Source organism: Cariama cristata, unplaced genomic scaffold (genome assembly GCF_000690535.1).
Source record: "Cariama cristata isolate BGI_N322 unplaced genomic scaffold, ASM69053v1 scaffold12385, whole genome shotgun sequence".
NCBI classification, from domain to species: Eukaryota; Metazoa; Chordata; class Aves; order Cariamiformes; family Cariamidae; genus Cariama; species Cariama cristata.
In genome coordinates this window covers 1-19,491 of record NW_009618198.1, presented here as the reverse complement: position 1 = coordinate 19,491, position 19,491 = coordinate 1, and the positions used below count along the sequence as shown (strand labels likewise).

General features: G+C 40.0%; 1 protein-coding gene across 1 annotated transcript in view; it reads left to right on the top strand.

Annotated features, from left to right (window-relative positions):
* Positions 1–6,988, top strand: part of LOC104162113 (copper-transporting ATPase 1-like) — a 19,015-nt gene extending 12,027 nt beyond the window's left edge. Inside the window, 11 exon segments of the mRNA XM_009700764.1 lie at positions 1–32; positions 341–475; positions 1,362–1,556; positions 1,786–1,968; positions 2,295–2,508; positions 3,175–3,321; positions 3,764–3,906; positions 4,248–4,451; positions 5,052–5,169; positions 5,699–5,801; positions 6,649–6,988. The exon segment at positions 1–32 is cut by the window's left edge and continues 13 nt beyond it. Coding sequence (XP_009699066.1) covers positions 1–32; positions 341–475; positions 1,362–1,556; positions 1,786–1,968; positions 2,295–2,508; positions 3,175–3,321; positions 3,764–3,906; positions 4,248–4,451; positions 5,052–5,169; positions 5,699–5,801; positions 6,649–6,925 — 1,751 coding nt within the window. The 3' untranslated portion in view covers positions 6,926–6,988.
* Positions 6,989–19,491: the final 12,503 nt, after the last annotated feature.

Sequence of the window (19,491 nt, the reverse complement as noted above, 5' to 3'; positions counted from 1 at the left end):
TTAAACTTGTGGAGGAGGCCCAGACCTCAAAGGTAGAGTGTTACCAAATTAAGCATTTGGATTTTCTCTCCTTGTTTAAGCATCAGCATCCCAAATAATTTGAAGAGTAGTTAAGATTGTTTAGATTTGAATTGCGATTGCATAATGAAGTATCTTGCTGAGTAAGGACTTTGATACGGTCTACTGTTCCACGTCTCATTGTCTTATTAAGTGAATATGTAATTATAAAGTGTGGTATGCCAAATGTGCTGCACATACAAGCTGTAATTGTATCTATGTCTGAAGGCATAGAAGAGGGTAAGCATGATGTTGCTGGAGCTGATGTGTTTCTCCTTTCTAGGCTCCTATCCAGCAATTTGCAGACAAACTTAGTGGCTACTTTGTTCCTTCTATTGTGGCTGTCTCTGTGATTACCCTTTTTGCCTGGATTATAATTGGATTTGTGGATTTTGAAATAGTCGAAAAATACTTTCTGGTAAGTAAGGCTCCTTAAGCATCTTCGGATATATTTAAAAAATAGTTAACCTGCAAGTCTAAGACTGCAATGTTTCCCTTTCTGAATTATTCGTGCAGGCAGTTGCTGACTGTAGATATTATTATTACTCTTACTGTTGTGATTATATTTTTCACATTATATATATTTTTACACTGTATCGCTCCTACATTTATACTTAAAAGAGAATTTGCAATAGATTAATCAACTCCTGAAAGTTAGTATTAAAACAAAAGGTTAATTTAAGAAAGTAAATACTAAATATCAAAATTTCCCAATTTCCATTCCTTCTCTGTGGGGAAAAGAAGTCCCTTGTGTCATAAGCGCCAATTCTGAATCTGATTTTGTTAGCATAGCTCTGTGTAAAGTCATCTTTGACATCAGTGGAATTCATCTTCATTACAGATGCCAGAGGAGGATCAGGATCCTAACTGGTACCTTAGGGTTGCTTAGATCACAGGGTTCTTGGTTCATGACTCTTTCTGAATAGAATTTATTAGTTTCCAGGAAAGCAATCTTCATATCCTCTTTCTTTTGTTATTGTATATATTGTTGATAGAGTATCCTTTATTATATTGTAGTGTAAAAGAGTTATGATAGCATGTGGTGCCTTATTTAGGAAAACATCCTATAAATAAAACGGATCACAGCTATATGCAGTATAGTACAGAACGTAGTCGTTAGTTAATTAGTCATTAATTTGGGCATTAATCTTAGCTTTTGCATAATTTGCCTGTGCTTTACTTTTTAATATTCATACTTTAGGTTATGTATTTGCAGATTGTTTTTTAACATCAAAGGCAATGTGTAGTTGAATACATTGTTTCTATTGTTCAATTTCTTCTGTTACTAAAACTTCTGTCACTAGGGTTACAACAAAAGCATTTCTGCAGCCGAAGTGATAATCCGCTTTGCTTTCCAAGCCTCTATCACAGTCTTGTGTATTGCATGCCCCTGTTCGCTGGGATTAGCCACCCCGACAGCTGTGATGGTTGGTACTGGAGTAGGAGCCCAGAACGGCATACTGATCAAAGGAGGAGAGCCGTTAGAGATGGCACATAAGGTAAGAAATGTGGGGCATTGTTACAAGAACTGCAAAGGCTGGTATCGGTGGCGTTTTGCCAATTGCTGCCTGAGCAGTTCATTACAAGTTCATTACATGTACATGAGTACATATTGGTAAGTGATCTATCATCAGTACATGTTGGTGAGTTTGGTTAAATTGAGTGGTTTTTTTGAGGAAGCTATAAATTAAAGCTTTGTTTGAGTGAAGTATTCCTGTTTTGCTGCAGGTAAAGGTGGTTGTATTTGACAAAACAGGTACTATTACTCATGGCACTCCAGAAGTGATGCAGGTGAAGTTTCTAGTGGAGAGTAACCAACTGCCACATAATAAAATGCTGGCGATAGTGGGGACTGCAGAGAGTAATAGTGAGCATCCTCTTGGAGTGGCAATAACAAAATACTGCAAAAAGGTAAGTTATTTATACAGGAAGAGAGTAGTTTGTGTTATGGAAGAACGTCTCTTGCAGTACTTAATGTGTATGAGTAGTCTTGCGTTATTTAGAAAGTAATTGATGTCTTCAGTTGGGAAAGCTGAAAATTCTGGAGCCGCATAAATCACTTATTACCACGTTAGATGCACTGGATACTCAAACTTAGGTTTTGATGATTGATTGATTGAATATTTCTCTGCTCCTGTTAGAGTTAATTTAACTGCTCTTTATTTTGTAGAGTTTGTAAATGTGGCATGCTTTTACATATTTAAAATTTTTTCTCAGTTTGCGTCCTTTTTCTTTAGGAACTGGACTCAGAAACCCTTGGGACATGTACAGATTTTCAGGTAGTTCCAGGCTGTGGCATTAGTTGTAAAGTCAGCAATATTGAAGCATTACTCTACAGGAAAAATAAAATGGTTGAAGAAAACAATATTAAAAATGTGACACTTGTGAAAATTGAGGAAAATATGGATGAATCGGTGCAGCCTGCTTTGATTATTGATGCTGAACTACCAAGTAAGCTAACTCTGGTTTATACAATAAAATAGATAATTTTTGCTTTTATCTCTTTAGGATCCTTAAGAACGAGGAAATCTTTTTTTCTGCCCTGGAAAACTGGGCTTGCATCAAGGCGCACGTGGAATAGTTGCTTGTTAATTTATTTCGTGCTCACACATCACTCGGGACATCTTCATTAAATACAATTTGAAGTTACCTGTTGAATAGGGGGCTGGAAAATCATATAGGAATTGTCTTTCGGCTGTCTCTGTTTTTACTTTGCTTCATCCCAAGCTACCATTTGCTAGCCAAAATTGTGTGTCTTTGCACAACTGGCTGGTTTTCAATCAAGAACAGCTCATTGTTAGATTTTTTTTTTAACTATATTGGGCTGTTACATATAAATTAGAAGCACTGAGAAGGGGACTTATTCCTTTACTGTCCTTTGATCTGTGATTCTTGGTCCACTGACATGGTAACTACCCATTACTGAAGAAGTGTCAGTGTCTTTCTTGTCAAGAACGCATGAGAAGATTGGCAGGGCAGAAAGTATTGAGACTTTCTTTCTGTTTGGATTTTCTGTAATGATATTTCAGTGCATACTGGGAGAACCTGAATAGGGTTAGCTGGAGCGAAGCTTCCTGGCTATCCATATGATGGTAGGATTGTATTTTCTTCCTTCAGCTACTATGACTTCTCAAAAATACTCTGTTCTCATTGGGAACCGGGAATGGATGAACAGAAATGGCCTCCTTGTTAAAAATGAAGTTGATAAAGCCATGACAGAACATGAACGGAGAGGTCGCACAGCAGTTCTAGCAGCTGTTGATGGTAAGTTCAATGCTGTCTGTTTGTTCAGAGGTTGATTCGTCACTATTTAAATAGAAAGTAGTAAGCAGTAATGTCATAGCAGTTATACCTGAAGCAGAATAATGGGATGAAAAGAGACCATTAGCTAGTTTTGCAACACTTTCGTGTGAGAAAGACCTCTTCCTGCCTTTCTAAGTTGACAGACCAGAGTTGGACATAATGACTTCAAAGAGAGCAAACGGGAAGAAAGGAGAAAAAAAGGAAATTTTTTTTTGTTGTTGGACAGTCCATGCTCTGTATTGCCTTAAACATTGCTGCCCTGATACCTGTTCTCATTCTGTTCTTTACTGTCGATACTGCTGTTTCTGGAACTGGTCTCACTGGGGAAAAGTAAAAGTTAAGTTTTTTTCTAAAGCAATAAAGCTCTTTATTACAAACACATTCTTTCTTTCTGTTCTTTTAGGAGTGCTTTGTGGCTTGATAGCTATTGCTGATACTGTGAAACCAGAAGCTGAGCTGGCAGTCTACACTTTGAAGAGTATGGGATTAGAAGTTGTCCTAATGACTGGTGACAACAGCAAAACAGCAAGATCTATTGCCTCTCAGGTCAGCTGTTATGTATGTGTTTGGGTTTGAAGCTCGCTACAACCCACTTGCAGGAAGCATGTTGTGTCATGTTGATATTGCTTGTGGCTGTCATAGAGCTAGTCTATTGTGAAAAATGGTAATGTAAACAAATTCAGAATAAGGGGGGAACGAAAGAAGCCCTTTTGAATGGAAGCAGCATCAGCTTTGAATTCAGAGCTATTTTCATATCAGATGGGTTTGGTCTTTAGCTCATGAGTGGTGATGTGAGTTTCAACCTTCCTACTCACATTATTAAAGGCAGAGGCTTTGATAGCTAGTAGAACAGCTGCAAGACAATTTTGTGCTTTCTTTCTCTTTAGGTTGGCATCACCAAAGTGTTCGCAGAGGTTCTTCCCTCCCACAAAGTAGCCAAAGTGAAACAGTTACAAGACGAAGGAAAACGGGTGGCCATGGTTGGAGATGGTATCAATGACTCCCCAGCTCTTGCTATGGCCAACGTGGGGATTGCTATTGGCACGGGTACCGATGTAGCCATTGAGGCAGCTGATGTGGTTCTAATTAGGGTAAGAAATAAGAGTGCTTCATTAAAATGAGGTGATAAGAGGGGTTAAGAAGGCCCAGCATGCCGTGAATGATTCAGACTGCTGCAGAGGTGTACAACCTTCGTAAGCCAGGAGAACTGGAGCAGAGAAGAGATTGTATTCATCATGTTTGTTTAGTGTAGTAGTAATTATCCTATGAAGGAAACTTTCCCATTTTCTGGGTACTACAAATTTGGGGGTAACTAAAGTTTGAGAGTGGGCAAAGGAGGAAAAAGCGACCTGACCTTTGGCAAACATAAATTATATTTCAGTAACATACCTCCAAGGTTATAGTCACTTCTTCCTCTATATCAGCATCACCTTGGCAGAAATTGTGGTCCCTGTCTAGAGGTGTACTGTGTGGTGCTGTATATGTTATTTGGATTAAAATGACATCTGGAATAAGATATGCGCTGATTGTATGGGCTCTATGCAGACGAACTGGAGCAGCCTACAGAATTCTTAACTACACATAGTCTGTTACATCCAACGTATGGTAGTTAGCTTTAAAATAGGAGGAAGATGATACTACATGTATGCTTTTTTCTCTCTTTGACTTCTCCAATAAACATTAACTTGCAGGATGACTTGATGGATGTGGTAGCGAGTATAGATTTATCGAGGAAAACTGTGAAAAGGATCCGGATCAACTTTGTCTTTGCTCTGATTTATAATCTCATTGGAGTTCCCATAGCTGCTGGTATGTGAATGTTTCCCTGCAGTAATAAGATTGTGCTTAGCGAGTGGAAGATTGCAGTGATTTACTGTTGTGTGGAAGAGTATCAATTTTCTTTATTTCTGACTGTCAGTCAATGCAGAGTTCCCTGCCTGGGGACGTTGCAGTGGTATATTGGTGAGCTGTCTTCCTCCCACGCTATGGCTATTGCGGATATGCTTAGCATGTCAAAATAACTTTAAGGTAAAAGGTTTATTGAACGAGCCTGATTATGTGAACAAGCAGTTTACCGCAAGGCAGGCAAGACATGCCTACCTCTGAATTTCAGACTGTGTAAGTGACACATCCAGCTGTATTCACCTGTAAGCTCAAGCTGATGCAGAACACAAATATTTATGTATTAAATATTTGCCATTTAACAATAAACTAAGATCCTATTTATTAACATATTAAATTACAACTAAAATTAAACAGTCCCTGTGAAATTGTCTGTGTTAATATATTAATAATGCTGTGTTCCTGCTCTGAATTTACTGGTATTTTATTTTTCTAGGTGTCTTCCTCCCTATTGGTTTGGTTTTGCAGCCTTGGATGGGATCTGCAGCAATGGCTGCCTCCTCTGTTTCTGTTGTGCTTTCTTCTTTGATGTTAAAGATGTGAGTATGAAGAATTTTGTGGTTTGTAATTTGGATTTGAAGCTCCGGTCTTTCTCTTTGAGTGGCAGAAAGTAAGTTTGAGGCTATGACAAATTTCAAAGCTTTTTGAAGAACAGTTCAGGCAGGTCTGTGTTTAGCAGCAATTGGTTTTGTTCTTGCTTTAGAGGAGGAGTCAGTTGGTCCAAAGTGCTCAGACAGTAGTGTTTAAAAACGTCATTTCTAATGTGAAGAGAGAAGTACAAATCAGAAGTGTGTTCAGGATGGAAAATTCCTTAGTGGCCTTTGTATATTTGTGAGAAATCTTGTCAGGACGTGCTGGCTTCTGAGACAATGCAGCTGTAAATGCCACACTGACACTGAGGATTGTTGCAGTACATGAACCAAGCTGCTGCGTTTGTCGCTGCGTTATTGTTCCTTATTCTAGTTAGGAGTAGTGTAGCACTGTGCTGGGGATGGTGTCTTTTGCTATATAGTTAGCACACAAGGTTTCAGAAGAAGTAGAGTAGAAGAGTCGGTAAATGATAGCTACAGTGATCCGCTCTCAGTAGATACATTTTGCCGATATGTTCTGCAGATGCTCAGCACCGCGGAAGCAGTTAAATACTGAGTGATGTGCATCAGCTTTACCTGTTCTTCTGCATCCTGGCAAAAAAGCACTGAATTAGCTTCTGGATGTATAGTAACTTTGCAAAATCTGAAACTTTCATCACTGTATAATCGATCAAATTATAAATGTCTCTGGCTTGTACGTGATCATAGCACCTAGGCTAGTTTCTTTCCATGTTTTAGTGTACTTTACTTCAACCTGAGATGTATTGTCATCTTTTTGGTTTTTTTCCTTCCTTAGGTACCAGAAACCAAGTTCTGAGAAACTCGAGTTCCGGGCCCGTGGCCAAATGAGGCACAAGAACCCGTCAGAAATCAGTGTCCACATTGGAATTGATGAGACTGGGACAGGCTCTCCTAAACTGAGCTTAATGGATCGAATCATCAATTATAGTAGAGCCTCTATAAATTCTCTCTTTTCAGATAAGCGTTCAGTGAACAGCATAGTTCTTAATGAACCAGATAAGCATTCACTTTTGGTGGGAGACTTTGGAGATGATGATGACACTGCATTATGAAAGACTCGCCCCTCGCCTCCCACCCTGTCTAACCAAAAAAGACCCAAAGCAAAATGAAAAAACAACCAAAACAGCTGCCTAGAAGTCTGTGCATGTACTGATCACTTCTGGAGGTCTTTTCAGGTGTATTTCTTCTTTCATGTAGGAAGCTAGTTTTTGCAGTGACTTTTCAGTGTCTTGTTTGTTTTTTTTTAAAAACTAGACTTACCAAAAAAAAAAAAATATTATACAGGGGCTGTTAATACTTGCAAACAGGGATGTGTTACCATTCCATGAAGATTGCAATATAGCATTTTTTTGGCAAAATGTCAAAATGCAATTAAGGAAACTAAGGAACCAGAAACTTATTTCCCAACCTTATACCAAGCTACTTTATGCATAGTCAAGTTTAGTATTGCGTTAAAAAATCATAAATTACTGCATCTGCAAAGTACTGAAGGTTCTGTGTTTGCAGATAGATGTGCCTTACTTCAAAACTTCCAGGACCCCTCTTGTGTCCATAGCCTGCCTTCTACTGGAAATGATTCCTCTCAAATGTCTTTCCTTTTCACAAACGTCTGGTTCCAGCTTTTCACGCTCCTAGCTTCAACTCATCTCACCGTTTGTAGTCTGAATTCCTGCAAGGCAAAGATAACTGAGAGGTTTGGGGTTTGCTTTCTAACCTCATACCCACATTTAACTCTATACATCCATGCCCCGGTACACTCCTACTATCAAGATTATCTGCTTGAAGGTTGAATGGGTTGGGAGGTTTGCTCATTCCCAACCTCTCCTATGCCAAAAACTCCTGCAACATCTGAATACAATATGAATGTGATGTGGTATTAGCCGAAATGTTTAGTTTTTAAGAAGGCAGCAGCATACTCAGTGCTCACTACCAGTATCTACTAGCACTCCTCAAATGAACCAGAATAGTTTGACCAGTGTCACGCAGGCTGCCGTTAAAATCTTTACAGTTAGGTCTTTGCATCAAAGAGTTTATTGAATCGTGTCAGACACTGCACTAACATTAGTTGCTTGTAAAGGTAAGTGTCTGTATACCAGCAATGGTCCAGAATCCACTCCACAGATTGATCCAAACCTCCATTGCTTCGGGTGTTCAGATCCAGGCTTTGTCAATTAAGACAGTCTTCATTCGTTACTGAACTGAAATATCAAAATGCAAGTTTTGATCATTAAATTATTAATATTAAAAATAGAAATAAAGGTGTTCATCACCCAGTAGCTAGCTACTTGTTTGTTACTTAATAAACCTTGTTCTTTAAATCCTCTGCTGAGATGACTATCTGAAGCACTTACTAGGTTTGATAATGTTGAATTAGATTATGAAATACAGTTCATGGTGTAAACACGTAATTCCAATTTGTGCTTGTAGAGGAGCAATACTCAGTTTGGAGTATGATAGAGAGATCTCTGTAATGTTCTAGTTTTTGATTTGAAGTCTGATGTCAGTACATAGATTGTGTATGTAAAAAGTCATAAGTAAATAGCTTTTGCATTTTATCCAAGACCTACCATAAAAATATCAGTGTATGAAAACAGAAGAGTTGTGCTATGGAGCATGTTGTTAGTAAATCAGTATACTTGTTATATTGCAGTGAGGAGAACAACATCATTTGTTGCTGCCGCCAGTTTAAGAAGCAAAATATTTCTGTTGCAGGATTTAAGTTCTTAATATCTCTAGGTGAATATAGATTATTTTTTTAAATTAGATTATAGCTTATATGTATTTATTATAGTGTTAAGAAATACTGAGATGCATTACTGCAAAGCCATTCCATAAGATGTTGTTCTCAGTTGTCAGCAACACAAATGTTTCTTACAAAGTGGATAGTTACCGAAAAACTGTTTGATTGTATTATGATGAGTTTTTTAGTGCTTCACAACTGTGCAAACTGTTTCCAAAGATTTCAGTCTTCCTGTTTGTCCACACTTATTCTCAGTGTTGTTTGTTGCAAGATTCTGCAGATGAAAGGGAAGTATTCTACATATTTTTGTCTGGATTGTGCTGATGGGTGGTCTTAATCACGTAGTGAAGACACAAGGCAGATCCTAGCATGCTTTCAGATGGGAGTTTTGCTGCTGCAGGTGCTGGTTATAGTATATATGGCAGACATCATGCTCTTACTGCAGGAAATAGAGTACTATTTACTGTTAGATTCCTGGTTGGTAGATAAAGCAGCATGAAGAAGTTGTTAAATTATTTCAAAATGTATTTTTAGTCCACTTTGGCTTCGACCTTTTGTTGTCCAAATTGTATGTAGGTTGAATGTTTACAGTGGAATGGTGGCTTTATCACCAACTTTTTCCCAGTACAGATGTTTTCCATTTTCTGTGAAACCCAGCATTTGATTCAGTTACAGCAAGACAAGGCTACTTTTCAAAACCAGGATATTTAATGAGGTGCAGAGATATTATCAGGGAATAAGGAACAGTAAAATTCTGGCTGACAGGGAATGGGGTAGCAGCTTGTAAGTACAGTCAGAGGATCAAGCTTTAGAGAGAAGAAATAACTAAGCTAAAGGCCAACGTTGGCCCAAGAATGAATGCGTATAAGGTGGTTGTGATTTATCAAGGCTTGAGTTGAGATGAAGCTTTTTAACTGATGCAGGAAGTCCCTTTCCTGAAGAGGAAAACTGGATTGAAAATCTGTCTGGACTTGTCTTTTGAACTTGAATTTAGTATAGTACACAGTGTGTTTGAGCAGTGTATAGCTGATTAAGAAATTCAGAGTCCAGATCTTTGAAAATAGGTTGTCTGTCCAATACTACCACCCCCCGAGATGTGATATTGACTTACAGAATGTTTATCTTGTGATGAAAATATTCTATAAGGTGCTTTATGTTGAACAACCAAAATATTTTTCAGTTTGAATGTACAGTGCAAGTGAAATAATGTGGGAGCTAAATGTTTTTCCCAAATGTAGATGTTTTAATATGTAAATATGTTATTCCTGTCAGAGATGGTTTGGATTCAGAAATTTAAAAGATCACTTGGAAACACAATTACAAACTAAATTGTATTACTAGTTTGTCTATTTTATTGTTTTCTGTAACTAACTATTTATAAAACCTGTGCTGTATTTAAAAAACAAAGTACATATGCGCAAGGCTTTAAAAATTGTTCTTTGAATCTTACCAATAAACTTTTAAAAGAGTATCCACGTGAAATTTTGTATGAAAAAGAATGTGAAGCTGACAAAACACAATGGAAGCAAGGAAGCATATTTATTTATTAAAAGCTATGTTTATTTTTTTGCTTAGAACTTCCAACTAAATGTTTAAACTTGAGATTATTTTTTTTATTCAATTTTGGTATGAAGAATGGAGAAACGAATGCTGTTGTGGAATGTTCATTTAGTGCTGTTACGCTTCTTTACATCTAGAAACATGTGGTTTCACACTTCCTAATCTTTTAAGACTGTGCCTCTATCCTTATAATGGCAATTATAAGCTATATAATAAAAATGTAACATCCGAAGACTGTTTTAAATCACATTCTATGATCTCCTTTAAATATTTCTTTTGCTGACTTAACAGATTCTACTGCCAGTTGTGCCAAATTTCTCCCCATTCCTTCCTCCACACTGTTCAATTAAAAGGCCAAACATGGCACCTTGGAGACCTGATGATGTTGGAAATGTGCACGTACAGGACGGAGGTTCTGAAAGCAGCTTTGCACGTCACGTGTGCTTCGTCTTCTCCAAGTAAGAGCACTCTAGGTGAAACGGGAAAGGTGAAGCACTGTTGCTTTTTGCTTATTTGGCAAAAAGCTGAGGATCGGAGTTTCTTATGTGCGTTTCCAGCTCTGCTAAACTGCGTGGCCTTCAGCAAGATATTCAGCCTACGTGAAATTGTAGGGTTCTTGGCAAGTAGTGTTAGTGAAAGTTGGGAAACTCTGGAATAATCATCCTGTAAAGAGCGTCACTGTATGACAGAATCACAGAGTAGCTGAGGCTGGAAGAGACTGCTGGAGGTCACGTAGTCGAAACCTGTCAAAGCAAGTGAGCTAGATCCAGTTGACCAGGACTGAGGCTTTTAATACCTCCCCAACCTCTTTGGGCAGTCTTTCCCAGTGGGCAATCACCCTGACAGTAAAAAAGTGTTTTCTTATGTTAGGATGAAATTTCCTGTGTTTCAATTTGTGCCTGTTGCCTCTTGTTCTTTCACTGGGCGCTGCTGAGGAGAGCCTGGCTGAAGTGCAGTGGTTTAGGCAGTCACTCCGTGTCCCAAAGAAAAATGCCAAGCATGAAGTAATGGGGGAAATTCCATGTGAGTGCTCCTGTGTTGCTCTCATAGGGGTGGCTGGGCTCCCATTCCCAAAATAATCATTTGGGTCAAAATCTAGCACAAATCTGCCAAAGCCTGGATACTATCCTGAACAGTGCTTGAAGCAATGAGGAGCAGTAATGGAAGGAGAAGATCCCCTTCCCAGCTCCCTGGCTGACATTGTTAGAAGAGGTCCTGGCAGCGTGACTGGTGCCCAGGTTGTGGTCCCTGATGGCCAGCACATCTCCAGGGGCTTTCTGCCTTCAGTTTGTCAGCATAGAAAAAAGGTGCAAAGCCTGAACAGGTCTTATATTTTGGGGTTTTCTAGAAATGCTCCAGTACTCCTTTGAGCTGTTTCTCTTATTTTCATTTAAAAAAACCAAAACCTGCTCAATCCGAAACACTTCTTATTCCCTGTGTTTGCCAGGCTCCCTCTCCACCATGCCTTATGCCTGTTTGCAGGTAAATTGGCTGGGCTGGCTTCTGGAATTCTGTGGTGCCAATTGTATGGCCAGAAGAGTTCCTTTTTGATTTTTTTGGGATTTCTCAGGCTACAGTCTGCGTTCTCCCTGGGACCTCGGCTCATCTCTGCCTAGTGCTGGGTTGGTCTTGCTTGGAGGTAGTGCGGAGGTTTTTAGCGTGATGCTGTGTGATGACAACCTCCCCTTGTCTCCTCCTTCAGTGTTCGAGATGACTCGCTGCTCGAGAGGAAGTCCACAAGAGCACGCTGATAGGGAGTGTGAACTGGGAGGTGAATGTCTGAGGCTAGCTCTACGTGAGCAAGGCACGGGAGATCCCATGGGCTGTACAGACATGTTTAGTGACCACTAATTTTAGGCAGAATGAGTCTGTCTTCACAAGCTCTGCTGTTGTGTAGATGATGTAAGTTTGCATCCAAGTCTTTCCAAGATGAAGACTTGCTTTCAGTTAAGACACAACCCTGTAATTTCATCATCTTGGACTGACTGTCATTGGCTTAGTATGCCCCAGCAGGTATGGAAACCTACCATTTTTAGCACCTGGGGTTTTGAAAATAACAGGCTTGTTGCACAGCAATAGCAACCAAAACATTTAGGTTTGTTTAATTTAGGCCTTTAGTTATTTGGGGTTAAGAGAGTGTGTGAACCTTCTTGTTTCAAATTGAACAGTCTATTTTAGCTATAACTGAATTTAAAAATTAAAATTAAAAAAAAAGAAGAAAAAAAAACCACAATAAATTTTCTAGAACTTTTTTTGCACATATATCCAGCTACAGTTTTGTAGCAGATTGTTCAGTGAAGTGGATCAAAATCACCTCGGTCTGCAGCCTCGGGCATCTGTCGTGGTGCACAGAATGGATACAGTACTCGCCGTGTAACTTGTGTAAGGGAAGTTTGACTAAAGCCATAGTCAGTCTCCCAAGGTAGAAAACGCATCTCATCCTCAGGATAAGATCAAATGTTTGTTTTCTAACACCTTTTGTTTTTCAGCAGCTTTATATTCACAAGTCTAAAATGGAATAAAATAGGCCGTATCAGTGAAAGTGTATTTGGAGATACGGAAAATCTTTATCTCATAGAAAGCAGCTCATTTTCATGAGTCAATTCAGACTGGCCAACCTAGCTCCACTGTCAGGTAAGGTATCATGCTTCAGCTGATCAGGCCTTTATGCATGTGTTCTGCATGGCAGATACACATCCAGATGATCTGATGTCACCGGTGGTGTTAAATACCTTCCTTAATTGAAAGTCTTTTGTCTAACACACAATAGCATTTCCTTTATAAGCTGTACCTCCCAGATTCTGGCATCTTGACAAGAGAAATACCCAAGTCACGTTACCCTGATGTGAGGCTGCACAACCTCTCTGAACAGAAAACTCACCAGATTGACACATCTGGATTTTAAGATTATCTTGGTTGAAGGTTCCATAGTCTCAAGGAAGATCACTGATAAATCTGAAGGACCCTGATCTGGATTCATTTTATAACAACCTGTATTTTAAAAAAAAAAAAAAAACAAAGAACAAACAAACCCAAAACCTCAGATTCTTGGTAAGTAGCCAGGAGTCCCTAAATTTTCTTGGGAACGAAGTGTGATACAAAAACCTGTGCATTCATCTGGCCAATAGACATTATCTGTGATTCAAGTAACACCAAGTTTTAACAGATACAGAATTATAAATTACTAAGACTCTCCTGGAATTTGAAAATGCTTCTCCTTCCCTGAAATCTGTCAAGTCAATGATGTTTCTGAAATGAAAACTTTGAGTTGTCACAAAGTAAATGCTATTGCAAACCACTGATGTCAGTTTTACAAGAGCTCATGGAGGTGTTTCCTACAGCGGCTTCTCTTCACATCCCTTGGTGGCAGCAAACACCTGTGAGCGGTGAGCAGCGCTCTTACATTCAAGGTTACTATTTTGCAGGGGGGGAAAGAAAAAAAAAAAAAGGTTAAATTATTTGGATCAAATGTAGGTTCATTTTACCCTGTATTAAATCAGTGGAACAAATAGCAGCTTCTAGGGCTCTGATGGAAAATGATATAGTAGATAATGATAGGATTAGTGCTATTCTAAAACTTATTTTCTTGTTTGGCATTATAGAAGCATACAGAAGTACTGTATTCCAGCAGCCTACCATCACCAGGTACTCCATTCGTTAATACTGGAGCGTCTGCAGCTGCTGCCCAAAACATCATGTTTTTAGGCTCGATGGAGTCTATTTTACTAGCACACGGTTCCTGCATAGACTTTTTTTTTTAACTACTCCCTAGATGCTTTCATTTTAGTATGGCTACATTGTCTCCTTTTAAGATGACCTTTTTTTCTTTAAGTAATATTTTTAGAAAGCATCTCTGCAGAACAGTTTGACAAGCGCTAAAGGTCAAACTTTGTTTCAAAATTCAGCATCTGTCTTGACACCAGAGCTGTGCTACTGGCCATGTTTGGTGGTTTTGATTTTTTTTTTTTAATTTCCAGTTGACTGGATAATTTAAGCAGTAGCTGTGAATTTGTATCGTGTCTACTAGGTCACGAATGAAAACTGCTGAAGAGGTAAGTTAGTTGTTTGTTTTTTTTTTTTTTAATCTCATTAAACACAGCTCTAAAATTATTTAAGGAGAGTTTGAGAGCTGTACATGTATATGCTCAGATGTAAGAAAAAAGAGACAGTATGTATAGAGTCGCGTTCTCCAGTATTTTCAGTTTAACCCCCCCATGCAATTTTATACTCAGACAGACCTGAAGCCCTTAATTCCGTCCTAATGTTAGAACTGAGATTGCGCACAATCATTTGCCAGCGTGCTGACATTAGGCAGGTGATGGGAGCAGCCAGGAGATGTACATGTTTATTCTCTGGCTACAGCGGTGCTAGAAGCTTAAAATTTTGCCCATGCTTCAGGCAATTTTTCTCCACAGTGCCAGGCTGGCTGCTCAAACTTCGTCTCCCAACAGATCATTAAAAGGAAGAGCTGGGAAGGATTACCAAACCTGGACAAAGCTAGAGCTGGTGAGAACATACAGGATTTGTGTTCACATAAACTTGAATCTTCGGAGCAGTAGTTGGTTTGTGGGTATAAATTTTAATATTTTTGCCTAATTTGTCCTTAAATTCCAATGCTGGTAATGCTCACAGTGCAGTGAAGGCTCTATGATCACACAGAGACCCTGCCTCACCCTGAAGGGCAGAGAAGTTTCCCTGCGCATAACTCCACCTTTTATTTAGGATAAAAAGGTGAAAGCTAACCTTGTGCATGCACACTGTAACAAATGCCTTGTAATTTCTCTACTTTTAAGTCTTTGCTAATTCCACAGAGCCACAGCTGACTGATAACTTACAGGGTATGTAAACGAACGTTCCCTGCTGTAAAATGCTCAAGTCCAAGGTAGGTAGGGTCGCCTGCGGAGGTGAACTCAGTAGACATTCATGGTGAATGCGGAGTAGCCTGAAAATAATGACATCTCCTTTGTCGGAAAGGCCTGATCTGCAGGAGCAGCAGAGCATTCAGAGGAGCTTCTTCCCATTGACAATTTCAGAAGACAAAAGCCGAGCAGAACTGAATCAGTGCGTCCTCCTGTCTCCTCTCTTTGAGGTGGTGCTCAGACAGCTTTCCAGTCGGGTGTCACCTCCGCAGCCTGCCTACCCCAGAGCACCCCAACTTGGGGCTGTGCTGTAAGAAATGGCCCTTGTTAAAGAGGTATGGGAGAAACAGAGGATAAAATCACAAGATCTGCTTATTCCTTTGGTCCTCAGTGGTTTGGGAACCCAGTGAATTACAAATTAACAAAGCAGACTTGTAAATTCCAAAGTTTAAAATAAGCGCAATTGAAGAAATGTATGTAAACACGATAAAGTGGAAAGCCTGTGAGTGGATCGGGTAACTTGAAATAGGTAAAGAGCATAGAAAGAGTGCCTGGCAAGAGTTTTGGGAGGGATTTTCTTGCCGAGAGGCAGAAAAAAACCTTCCATTGCACCTTGCAGTAATCGTGAAACCCCAGAGATATATTGGTAAAGCGTTAACATTTCCCGGTGAGTTCTCGCCCACCTTACCCCAGAGGGCCCTGTTTCTGAAAAACCTCCAGCAACAGCATCCCTTTCACAAGAAGTGGGGTGCCAGGGGGGCTCCGGCAGCAGCCCCGCAGTGGGAAGCAGCAGCGGGGCAGATGCCCCAAACCGCTCTCAGCTCTGGTTTATTCTGTTTGCTGAACGCACAGTTCAATAGCAAATCTATTGGGAGGCTATAACTGGGGATTTGTCCTTTTATTAGTCGGTGGTTATTGTTAGCCTAATTTGTCACTCATTTTTTAAGTAGGCAGCGTTAAAGGCCTAAAGCGAAAGGTAGGAGCTGATTGCATTAAAATAGATAAATGTGCAGTTAACATTGATGAGGGGAGTATGACTGATATTTATATTGAATATCAAAATACACACCCCAAATGCCATCAGCTTTGATTATCCAAGAAAATCTGTATTACAAATCAATTAAATACCTTTTAAATAATAATTTTAAAAAAATCTTATTTTTAAACTGTGGTATTAAAACCCCATAGTGAAATATGTGATATATGTGTAAAAGCCTTTTAATATAAATGGTCTTCCTCTAGACTCTAGGCTCTCTTTCTGAAATCTGGGCATATAAGGTTGAGAGCCGGTATTTGGGGGCAGGAGGGGGGGGGCGAAGGCTGTTTTTCAGTCTCCTTCCGTGTCTCCCTCTCAAGAATGCTCTCTTGTTTTTTGTACAAGGTACCTGTGCTTGAATATTACACTACTGCAAGGAGAAAAGAAAACTTAGAACTTGTGCTGAAGCCTCTTTTTAAGTAGAAGCTTAAAATGCAGAGAGTGGTTGTAAAAGCAGGAAGTTTCTGAAGTCTGGATCATGCAATACAGATGAAGATGCAGATTGTTGGTCTCCAAACCACAGCCCTTCAGTTTGATTCATATAAATATGCAGGCCAGTGCACCAAAGCCCATGATCTGTCTAAACTTGCCACAACCCCGTTCCTTTTGGCTAACCAAAGCAGGCAGGAGGGCAGGCGATGGCTATGTCAGTCTGAAATACAGCTTCTGTGTCGTATTCCTAGAAATTCCTTCCTAGGATGGCCACAGGTCTAACATCAGATCCTTGGGGTTTTTTCGTTACCAGCCCTTTACCCTCCTGGCTTTGTTGTACTGGTTAATTTAAAAGTACAAGATTTGAACTGTTTGCATGGGCTCTTTTCTTTAAATATTTGCAGTATATTCTAAATATTTCACAACAGGAGAGAAGGACAGAAAGGTGACTCAAGCATGAAATGAGCTATGAGTCTCGAACACGTGTCTGTAATACTTCTCCTTTCTTTGTAACTTCTTTATAATGCACAAATTCTGGTGTCCTGGCCATATCCCATCTGGAGTTATGTTCTGCCACCACAAGTTCTCGTGTCACATCCTCCCTATTCCCCTACCTCATGTTCCTCACCAAAAAATGGAGGAAAAGCAAGCAAGCGTACAAGCAGAGTACGCCTTACGTTCATAAGGTGTTCATATGGCTGCAGTTCTGCCCAAAACAATAGATCCTTACAACTCTGCTAAGCTGCTAATTTCAGATGACTACAGACTTATGCAATACTCTACTAGTCTGTGAGACGTTTGTAGTTGTAGTGGAGTTAGTCCTATTGAGTAGAGTGTTCTTGGTTTTAGTTACTAACTTTTATTTATGGCTTGCCTAGTCCTTTGTTCCTGAATTCTCTCTTCTAACTGGGGATTAGCAAGTGTCCCACCGTCCCCTCTCCTCAGTCAGCCGTGGTATATAGTGGTTTTCCATCTTACGTTACCATCGGTGCTCAAGTTACTACATTTATGCCATGCACCATGACATTTCTCATCCACACTTTTTTACCCCTAGAAATTAGCATGCAAACTTTTTAAAATAAAGCCTTGTCCTAATGAATTAATCCATTTACAGGGGAAAGTAATAGGTGCTGCAAGGATGCAGTTGTGGACTGCAGCTGAAAAGAGCCTTCCTTTCGGAGTCAGCATCAAGGAATTTAACCATTGCCTTTGAAGAAAGCAGCACAGCACAAAGTAGAACAGGGAGAAGGAAACAGATTCATTTCAGAACAGTTAAATGGTTACAGCTGTGGATCTGGAGTACTCCTTCCTCATTTTGTTACCCAGAGTCCCTTCAATGTGAGCATTTGCTCACCTGCCATTGGTTGCACTTCAGGCTCTGTGGGTAAAAGCACCTCTGAGCAGCCGTGCTCGTGTGCAGGGGATCCCCACTCCTGAGGGAGCTCTTTTGCTGAACAAACCCTGGAAGAGGATCCAAAAATGGAGCACTCCCAGACGCTGGGAAGGCTGGATTCAGGACCAGTTTAGGATTTGACTCTTGGGCTTTGGTGAACGTTGTATTAGCATCGATGCTTCCAGACCCCTGGCCAGTGGTGATACTGTGAGTGCTGTCCTCTGGTTTGGTTTACAAGGACCCTGCTGGCGATGGCAGGTTCAGGGCTAGTCTACTAATTCGCAGGAGGGACCCCTGGATACGCTCCAGATTTACTCTGCAGTCAATATTGAGACCATTACTGGACCTAATTTAATTTGAACCCTGATTATATGATGTATAACTATAGATGATAAACTACGGTGACACACACTGATAAACAAAGGTGATGTTTACCTGGTCTTCTCCATCCCAATAGGTGACCACCTAACAGGTGATTTCACAGCACCTATTAGCTTGTTCCTACTTGTGTTATTTCAGCTTTTACTGCTGTTGGGATTGCCATATAACTTGGGTAAAGGGATCTCTCTAACATGTCTTGGAGGCCCATCCAGGCTTTTCCAAGCCTTCCAACAAGTCTTGCAGCAGGAGGTTCCAGCTCTTCTGCCCCAGAGCCCATGCAGGCTGGATGTTTTCATCCATGTGTGAGCAATGCGTTAGTTTGTCTCTCTATGCAACTTCATATTGTGTTTCTTGTAAGTGCATGCTTATTTTTATTCTGTTTTGCCTGCACTTCGCTTGCCTGTTGTAGGCTGTTCCTCTAAGCATGGCCTTTCTGTCAGCAAAGAAGCAATTTTGTCCAGCATTTGGCTTGCCATCACAATTTTCTCAGCAGCGTCCGTGTATTTAGTGAGTGTGGCAAAAAAATAAACCTGCCAGCAAACAGAAAGGTCTAGCTATCCTATGGGTAAGGTCAAAAGACCATGAGCTCCTTTTTCCTACAGCATGCAGTCCGTTACACTCCCTTCTTTTCACACACCGCATTACAGGCTACACACAGATGTTGGGCTAGGCAATTTTTGGACAGCACACACAAATGATACTTCTGGAAGAAAGTGTATCCCTTTTAAACATCTAATTTTTTCCCCAGTTGTCTTGGAAAGTATTACTCTGCCTGGGTCATTAAAAAATATCCTGGGTTTTGTCTTGTTCTTTTAGCCGAGATGCTAGGCGTACACCACACCTCTGTATCAGCCGCACAAGGGTCTGTCCTTCATTTGGAGGATTCCCACTAATTGCCACACATTTAACAGTTACGGATAATTTACCCTCAAATAAGATCCAGAATTATTAATTTGGATGTTTAGAGATTGGAAATGAAAGAGGATTCATTTCAGTGAAATCTGGTGAAGTCCTTAAGGAGGAAACAAAACAAATAGCTGATTGTTTCCAGAAGCTGGAAGGGTAACGCTGCTGTGAGACCAGGCAGGTTTGTTACCTGCCGTGGACTGCTCTGCTTTGTCATCCAGAAAAAGCATTTTGTGTGGTGCGCTTGCAGTTTTATTTTTAATTCTACAGTGAAATACATTTTTAAATTCGTGGGTAGATCTCCCAGGCCC